Here is a 9,303-nt window from a genome sequence, read left to right as displayed (position 1 = left end):
TGGGGGGGGGGGGGGGGGGGTAATCTCTTGGTGAACCTGAATGAAGAGGGGAACAAAAGGCATTATTTATTTTTATTAGCAGTTTCTATGCAGGGATGCGAGGAAGGAATCCTGGATCCGGCTTTGCCACTGATGTGCTTAAACAAATCCCTGTCCCATTCTAGGGCTTGGTTTTTCCCATCTGTAAATGGGAGAAGCAGGGAGACGGGATTTGTTCTAAGAGTTCTCTTAGCTATGATGGTCTCCTAATTCTAAATCCTTATGTGTGCTTGCTCTAAGCCTGCAGGGAAGCTTGGCAGGACTTCACTTTAAGAAATCCTTGCTGTATGGAATCGATCTCCACGGGTCTCCCCCAGAGCCGTGCTTCTGATACATTGAAGTACCTGCGCATTAAGTGACTGGATAGAGAGCTGAGGCAGGGAGCGATTCCTGGAGCTTCTTGACCAAGGGTCTCCGCTTACTGGAGAAGGACCCGAAAAGAGAAGGTGACCTGGAGCTGGTCACATGGATCACGGGGATGACAGGACTCAGTTTCCCAATGCTCAGTTGGCCCAGCTTTTCTAAGTGCGTTGGTGGCATCAGGCGAGCTCTCTGGCTGGCTTTCCTCACAGCTTCTTGCTCTGCAGCTCTATCCTTTTGCTCAAGTCCCATTACATTCTGCTCTTTGCCATCCCTCTCCCTGTGACTAAGCCCCTCTCTTCTCTGTCACTTCCCCCTCCCCAACCGTGGCCCCCACAGTGTGGCTCTGCAGAGTACATGGCCCCGGAGGTGGTGGAGGTCTTCACGGACGAGGCCACGTTTTACGACAAGCGCTGTGACCTATGGAGCCTGGGCGTGGTCCTCTACATCATGCTGAGTGGCTACCCCCCCTTTGTAGGTCACTGTGGGGCCGACTGTGGCTGGGACCGGGGAGAGGTCTGCAGGGTGTGCCAGGTGAGTACAATCCCAGGACCCACTGCAGAGTGGGGCTGGGGGCCAGCAGGCTTGCGGGATGCCAAGTGGGACTGGGTTTGGGGATTGTTCCTGATCTGGAAAGGGGTACATAGTGCCCCTTCCCTCTTTTGTCCAAGAGCATCCACCAGGTGAAATAGAAATAATTGGGCAATTAGCCCAGCCAGTTAGGGAAGATCATACCTGAGCTGAGTCTGAAAGGATGAGTGTGGCCTCAGGGGGAAAAGGGCAAGAAATACAAGTAGAAGAACAGCACAAGCAAAGACACGGGGTTTACAAGGACACAGAGGTTTGAGTGTGTAGAGGGAAGAAGGTAGCATGTAAGGCTGATTGTGGTGAGAGATGAGAACCTAGAGGTTGCCAGGAGCCCATTCCTGGAGGCCCTATGTGAAGGACCAGGGGATCCAGGCTTTGTTCTATGGTTGATATTTCCCACGCATCACCCACCAGCCTGCCAAGTAGCATAGCCATTTGCCTGCCAAGGGCATTCTGTGTCATTTGATGATTTAGGAGAAAGTATGGGGAGTCTGTGGTGTACCCCAGCCACGCGCTGAGCTTCAGTTGCAGTCAGTTGGGCACAGAGTGACCAGGCCTGGCCAGTGTCACCTCAAGAGGAATCTTCTTTGCCTAGAACAAGCTGTTTGAGAGCATCCAGGAAGGCAAGTATGAGTTTCCTGACAAGGACTGGGCGCACATCTCCAGTGACGCCAAAGACCTCATCTCCAAGCTCCTGGTTCGAGATGCAAAGCAGAGACTGAGCGCCGCCCAAGTTCTGCAGCACCCGTGGGTGCAGGGGGTGAGTGACCCAGGGAGGGGCGGCGTGCCACCTCCTCAGGCTGCAGTGTGGCCATGAGGAAGCTCTCAGACCTCAGCTGGAGGGAGATTGTACAGCAGTTTCAATTCCTGTGCACACAGAGGGAGCTGACTCCTAACCCAGCCCCAGACTGAGTCCCACCCATACTGTTCGTACATTTGGCTCTAACCTTGGTCACAGACTAAGGCCTTCGCTGGCCCATGCTTCTCTGGAACAAACAGAGGCCTCTGGGGGATTCGGCAGAGGCATCCAGCCCAGGAAGCAGCCTGGTGTCATGGGGGCCTGCATTGCCATCCCCTTGTACGGAGACCATTAGCTGAGAGCACCCAGAAGCAAGGCCTTGCTGCCTGCTTGCTGTGTGGCTGCATGAGGGGCACATATGGTCTCCTTGAGGTCCTGGGTCTGGGTGCATCTTGTCCAAAGGCAAATGGTGGCGTTTTCACCAAACTACCTAAAGTCTTCACTAGAAATCGTTTTTAACCATCCTCCTTAGTTATTGATGGGACCTCACTGCTGTCCTCCAAGGGGTCTGCCGGACCTCCTGGGAGTCATTATATCGGCCTCAGTGGCCCCGACAGCCCCATGTTACAGGTGGGACCCAATCCAAGTGTCTCTCGGTGGCTAATTCCCAGCCACTCAGGAGTTGCTGTGTTTACTGAGTACTCACCACGTCAGACACTCACAATAGTGGAATGAGTTAGACCCAGTCCCTGTCTTCATATTCTCATGGGGAGAGGGAAACAAGGGAATAAGTGACAGGGTAGCGTGGCAGACGCTTGGGCACCAGTGGACAATGACCCACCTCTGCTTAGGACAGGCAGGGGTTGGGCGGTGGCAGGGGAGGGGGAATGTCTCACAGGGGAAGGGGCCCTAAAGGTGGGCCTTGGAAAATGGTTAGGACTTTGCCAGACAAAGGGCTCTCCATGCAGAGGCAACTGAGCTGAGGGCTGTTCCCTGCTTGTTCTCTCCTTGGAAGATCCGACCCTGCAGACAGGCCTGGCCAAGTCCCTGTGCTGGGCCAGAGCCTGTAGTAACCGACCCACTCTGCGCTGGCATGGGTGGGGGCAGCTCTTGAAGGAGGGAGCAGCACTTACCCACAATCTATGCTTCCCATTCTAGCAAGCTCCAGAAAGGGGACTCCCCACGCCGCAAGTCCTCCAGAGGTAAATGCTCCCACACACCCAACACCCTTCCTTCTTGGGCTTTGACTTTCTCAAGCTCTCAGCCACATGGGATGGAGGTGGGGGTGGGGAGCCCATCGCTAGGCTCAGGCATCTTCCTGGGTGGCTCCCTGGCCTGCCTTCTCCCTACTTCTCTTCCTCTCTTTACCCGCTGCAGTAAATGTCTCACCCTCTTCTCTTCCTCCACCTGGATGGCTTCCCCAGCCCTCCAGCACCTTCACGGCTCCTCCCTGTGCTGTGTGCAGGAGAAAACCCTGTTTTGCATGAACACTTGAATCCTAATGGAAATCACCATTTGCAGCCCCTAAAACAGATTTTATCTGTGGGTTATTACAAGGTTTCCTTCTGCCACAGGTGGTTTGGTGAAAGTAGCAGGAATCGGGGGCGCTGTAAGGCAGTAGCATCGATTGTGATATAAATACTACTACACAAACAATAATAATGGCCACTGTATAGTAAATACCACATGCCAGATATGGTACGAAGGGCTGTACACAGATTATATCCATAATCTTCACAATAAATTTCAGAGAGGTATTCCTATTACCCCATTTTATAGTTTAGAAAACTAAGGCATAGAAAGATAAAGTTAACTTATTCAAGGCCTTGGGAGTTCTACTTTGAACCCAGATCTGTTTGACGTTAGTGCCTTTTAACACTTAATCACATTCTTCGTGAGCACTGCCCTGTTCCCAAAGGGCCAGGGATAAAGCATTGTGGGAACCCCTCTAGGAACCAACCTTATGGCCAGTTTCTGGGAGTTCCACGGGGAAGTCTTACACCTTTACGTTCTCAGTTCCCTTGAGCTAGAATGTACTGCCCGGCTCGTCCTACCTGATTCTCTAGAGCTGCATCCAGATGCTTTGAGGCTCAAAACCTCAGATCCACTTCAGCAGATTCATTCAGCACCCGAAGTGCCTGTGTGTGCCCGCCCTGAGCTGGCTGCTGGGGATGGACACAGAGGCCCAGCCCCTGCTCTTGGAGCTTCCTGCCCTGACGGGGGAGAAGAATACACACGGGTGGGTTCCATGTGCCCAGCCCTCCCTCTGAGAGAGCTCTGTGCACAGCCGTGGAGGAGGGTGCGCTGAATGAATGGGGCATTTGTCCCTCAAGTCCAAGGATCGTAATAGAGGCTTAAAGCCATTCCGGCCTCAGTGAAGTCAGATTCCAGACCCATGCAAGAACGATTTTGCAGAAAGCAGTCCTATGCCGGCTCAGGAAAACCCGGTGGAAGTATGGACTGCAGCAGGGAGCTGGCCTGGCTGAGGCCATTGAGTCCTGCCTCCCTTGTTTCTCTGCTTTTCCTTTTGTCCCTGCAGAAATAGCAGCACAATGGACCTGACGCTCTTCGCGGCCGAGGCCATCGCCCTTAACCGCCAGCTGTCTCAGCACGAGGAGAATGAACTGGCAGAGGAGTCCAAGGCACTGGCCCAGGGCTTCTGCTCTGTGAGGCTTTCTCCACCCTCCAAGTCACGCCTGGCCCGGCGGAGGGCCCTGACCCAGGCAGGCCGCAGTACGGACGAGGGGCCATGCCCCACACCCACGGCTCTCTGACCGACTCCAGTCACACCTTTCAGGCCCTAGGCCTCTCCAGGCATTGCCCCCTGGAAACCTGTGAGGCCAAAGTCTACAGAGCCCACAGAGGGACCTGCTGTGGGGCTGGAGCCACTTTCTCACCCACCGAGGCCCTGAGGTTCCCACCCAGCCCCCCATTTCCCCAGGGACCTCAAGGAAAAAGCTTTTTCCAAAGGGGTTGTCTTTGAAAAGGAAAGCAATCACTTGTCACTTTGCATAATTGCCTGAGGCAGGGACGTCTCTGCCGGGCTCCAGCCCACCTGCTCACCCGCCTGCAGATCCTGGATCAGCCTGCCAGCCTGCTCTCCTGAATGGGCGGCGGTGGCGGCTGGGGCTGCAGCCTTCAGGGAGCCAGCCTCAAGAAGCGTCAGCTGACAGAGGCCCTTCCCTCCCTGCACGGTCACCCCCCCCACTCTGTCTGTCCTTCCACCTTCCTCTGTCCTCCGGATGTCCTCCCCCTGGGCTGAGCAAAGCCGTCCCCTCAATTCAGGGAAGGGCAGAGAGGCTTTGCATGCCGGAGCCAGATCAGTCTTCCAGTCCGTAGCACAGAGAAGCACATAATCTTTCTCTGCCGTGACCGAAATGTGTCCCTCATTTATCATCCTCTTCCTTGTTTGGGATTGCTGCTAAAGTCAGTATTATTTCGTTTTTAAAAGTTTTTTTTTTAACCACGCTCCTCCAGCAAAGATGGGAGTTAAAACTCCCCGTTGCAAGCCCATGGACTAACTAAAGCACGCAGAAGCTCGCTCTTCTTTTCCTGAATGCCCATGTGTGTGAAAGGTTTTAATCAGCTGTTTCCTATCATTCTAATTGGTTTTAAGTGACCTAGAGACCGAGTCTGCTGCTGCCTCTCAGGCCTGTTGTGGAAGGCAGCACAGGTCGGGCCCGAGGCAGCCCAGCTGCGCAGTCTGAGGATGTGGTGCTGCTGCCTGCCCGGGAGCATGAAGGCGAACCTGGCATCAGATAAGCCGAGCTGCTGAGTTACCTAAAGAAAATCGATATGCATATCTCAGGCAGACATTTACACAGCACCACGCTGCTGTTATACATTGTGCTTGTTTGAATAAAGCTTTTAAATTGTAGCTGTGGCCTTCCTGGTAGTCGTTTCCTCACCTGCAAACCTGAAGAGGAGGCTGGACCTCTAACTATAGCACCTCATCGGGTTCACAAAACAAGGTGAAGGAGACATGATTGCTTTTCTTTTTCAGGTGAGGAAATGAGGGTCATCAAACATTTGTCCATCTCCTAGTCCAGTGATGGCGAACCTTTTGAGCTCGGCGTGTCGGCATTTTGAAAAACCCTAACTTAACTCTGGTGCCGTGTCACATATAGAAATTTTTTGATATTTGCAACCATAGTAAATCAAAGATTTATATTTTTGATATTTATTTTATATATTTAAATGCCATTTAACAAAGAAAAATCAACCAAAAAAATGAGTTTGCGTGTCAGAGGTTCGCCATCACTGTCCTAGTCTGTGCCAAGACCCAGAGATGAGTAAGAAACAGCCTTACTCCCCATCAGGTAAAAGGTGCTGTCAGTAAGCTGGCGTCAAAGCAGGCTTTAACCGATGCACCCTCCACACAGCCCGGCCCACCACCCAAGTGGGAACAAAGTTCCCCTCTGTCTAAAGCAGCCCTTGAGGATCCATTGTGTGCCGAGTTGGCAACAAAGCAAAATGGCGCCTCACATCCACAGCCTGCGTGTTCACCACGCAGGGGGCTCTTGTGTGCGTGTCCCCTGTAATCTCAGAGCCAGGCTGGAAAGGACGAAGGCAGTGCCTTTATAAGTTCCCAAGGAGGGAGGTCTGAGTGTCAGGGCAGTGAATGGGCAGAGCAGAGCTGGGAGTGGGGACTAGGGGCTCTTCACTCTGGGGGCGGCGATGGGCCCAGCCACAGCTGTCCTGTCCTGTGAGTGCCTCCGTGTGATGATGACACACTTTCTGCTGGTAGTCTTCCCTCTGCAGGACCTTCACCACCCTCACATCCCGTCTCCATCTGCCCGGAGTGGGTTGGGCCAGGAAATCAGGCCTGCACCATCGGAGCCTTTTAGCCCCAAGTCTCCCAGTGCCCCAGGACTCAGGACCAGGGTATGAGTTTTGTCTCTGGACTCCAGCCCCAGCCTGGTCAGACCTTCAGGTTGGTCCAGCAGGGAGGTGACTTCCAGGGGTTTCCTGGATTACACACTCCCTGTGCCCAGCCCCACCCTGCCCTGCACGCAGCTCCAGCTGGTCCCTCCTGCCGCTGTGCCTGAGCCCAGGCTGTGCCCTCACCACCCACCTCCCACCCCAGACCACCTGCTGGCCCTCCCACCCTCCATTCCTCTGTGTAAATGCTACGGCACCTGCTCTGGTTTGCTAACTTTAATGTGCACTTAGTAACCGGTTCTTTCTGAGAAGCTCGAGGCATTATCACATTTAATTCTCACAGTAGTCCTGTGCGGAAAGGTACTATTATTTTACCCTACCTACCCTGAAAAACCAAGCGGAAAAGGGGAAAAATAGCTTGCCCAGGGCTGTCCAGCTAAGAAGGTGGAACTGGAATTCTTTCCAGAGAGACTTGGGGTCCCAGAGCTGGGCTGCCAGGTTCAACCCCAGCTCCACCACTTACTAGCTTTGGGCCTTGGGCAAGTTATTTAATCTCTGAGAGTCTCAGTTTCTTTAACCAAAAATTGGGCAGGCTGTTGTGAGTCACAAATTAACAAATGTAGAGCATTTAGGGCAGTTTCAGGCACACACAGTAAGTACTCAATAATTGTTAGCTATGATCGTTTTGGTTATTTTTATTATTACCTCCTGTTGCAGAATTACTCACCCTTTCCTAGGCTGTGGGTGGAGCTGGGTCTGGGCTTTCCAGAGGGGCCCGATATCCTGCCCTGCTGACAGGCTGCTCTGCCCCTCTGGGGTGAGGTTCCTGTTCCCAAGGAGCAGCAGTAGGCGCCGGGGCCCTGAGTTCTAGTCCTTCCTCTGCCACTGTTCACCAGGCGACCGTAGGAAGGGCTTTACTCTTTCTGAGGACCAGGCCGTGTGCCTGGCTCTGCTGGCAGAGGCAGATGTGGCAGGCACACTGGGGGAGGCTTTGGGGCCTAAAACTGTGGCAGCTGGTTCCCAGGCTCTAGGATTCACACTTCGTTTGGACCTTAGGAGAGAGCTGGTCCCAGACAGCGGTGTGTGCCAGACCTCGGGCCTCAGCCCCAGCCCCTACTGGTTCAAGCAGAACCCGAGGACTCCTGTATGAGCCCCATCTGGGGCCCAGGCACAGGGACCAGGTGTTTCTCTCGCCAGGTCCCCACCTGCCTGAGCTCTAGGGCCCTCCTTCCTCCCTCCTGACTGCCCCTCACCAAATTAGCTCCAAGAATAGCAGTGCCTGGGTCCTGTGCCAACTGCTCCAGCTACTTAGTCTGGAAGGAATGGAGGAGCAAGGTTCTCCCATGGCTGGCACTCTTGTTGCCATGGTAGCTGTTGCCTTGGAAGCTGCTTCCCGACTTCAGCTTCCAAACAGCCCGGAAAGCTGCCTGTCTGTCCCCCAGGGGATCAGTGAATTAATCATGCTCTTTTCCAGGGTCCTCACCCCTCAAGGAAAATAAACAGAACTAAACCAAACCCAGGCATTTTTTGCCCACTCTTCCCACCCCTACACCACCTTTGGATCTGGAAGGAAAGTTCAAGGCAGGCACCCTTCAGAGCTGGTCTCAGGAGACAGAGAGACTGTGTGATGGAACTCAGCGGTGACCCACGGCCTCGCCACACCTTGAGTCTGGGTTTGGAGGACCCAGGCTTCAGGGAAGAGGGCTCTGAGGCTTGTGGGGTGGGGCGTGGTCCAGCTCTAGTGCCTTGAACTTCCATGTCATTTACCTGTTGTAGTAAGCATATTGTCCAAGGACAGATATGCATTTCAGAGATGATACAGCCTGTTTGGAGATGAGAACGGGCAAGCCTTCCTCTCTACGTGTGTAATCAATGGAGGAGCAGGCATCATAAAAGTTCCGTGTAGCTCTTAATGGTGCTCTCCTGTGATGAGGGAAAAGATGCAGGCTGGACTGATGTTTCAGCCCACAAATCCTAAAAGAGCTTGCAGTGCCTCTTTCTGCAGCCTAATAGGGATGCTGAGAAAAGGTATATGGTTTTTCTATGGGAAATGCTGACCCTTGAGGAGTGGGATTTGAGTTGGGGACAGACATGTAGCAAAACTCAATGAAAAACACCTAGAAACTGTCCATTTGAGTTGGGGACAGACATGTAGCAAAACTCAATGACACCTAGAAACTGTCTTCAAAGCAGCCAGCATCTTTTGGTAGGTCTGGATCTCAGAGCATTACTAAACGGAAACATCAATTTGTTGTTCCACTCATTCATGCATTCATTAGTTAATTCTTGGATGTGCCCTGACTAGAAATCGAACCCACAACCTTGGTGTATCAAGATGATGCACTAACCCAGTGGTCGGCAAACTCATTAGTCAACAGAGCCAAATATCAACAGTACAACGATTGAAATTTCTTTTGAGAGCCAAATTTTTTAAACTCAAACTATATAGGTAGGTACATTGTTATTAACTTAATTAGGGCACTCCTAAGGCTTAGGAAGAGCCACACTCAAGGGGCCAAAGAGCCGCATGTGGCTCGCGAGCCGCAGTTTGCTGACCACAGCACTAACCAACTGAGCTACTGGCCAGGGCTCTCTGTGATTTTGGAACTGATAATGGCTCAATGTGTCTCTCCTCCATATTTCCTCTTCTGATCTGTGCCCTGAGGGATTTGCAATGTTAAAGAAAAACTCTAATT

At 52.8% G+C, this 9,303-nt stretch overlaps 1 protein-coding gene across 12 annotated transcripts in view; it reads left to right on the top strand.

Moving 5' to 3' along the window:
* Nucleotides 1-5,603, top strand: part of MKNK1 (MAP kinase interacting serine/threonine kinase 1) — a 49,056-nt gene extending 43,453 nt beyond the window's left edge. For all 12 annotated transcript variants that reach the window (XM_014536472.1, XM_014536483.1, XM_014536481.1 and 9 more), the window contains 4 exons: nucleotides 739-933; nucleotides 1,583-1,747; nucleotides 2,885-2,928; nucleotides 4,266-5,603. In XM_014536472.1, coding sequence (XP_014391958.1) covers nucleotides 739-933; nucleotides 1,583-1,747; nucleotides 2,885-2,928; nucleotides 4,266-4,500 — 639 coding nt within the window. In that variant the 3' untranslated portion in view covers nucleotides 4,501-5,603. The remainder of the gene's footprint in view (nucleotides 1-738; nucleotides 934-1,582; nucleotides 1,748-2,884; nucleotides 2,929-4,265) is intronic.
* The last annotated feature ends 3,700 nt before the right edge of the window (nucleotides 5,604-9,303 follow it).

The sequence above is a fragment of the Myotis brandtii genome, unplaced genomic scaffold (assembly GCF_000412655.1).
Source record: "Myotis brandtii unplaced genomic scaffold, ASM41265v1 scaffold1631, whole genome shotgun sequence".
NCBI classification, from domain to species: Eukaryota; Metazoa; Chordata; class Mammalia; order Chiroptera; family Vespertilionidae; genus Myotis; species Myotis brandtii.
The sequence above is the reverse complement of the archived record's forward strand: the minus strand, read 5'-3'. Positions and strand labels throughout refer to the sequence as shown.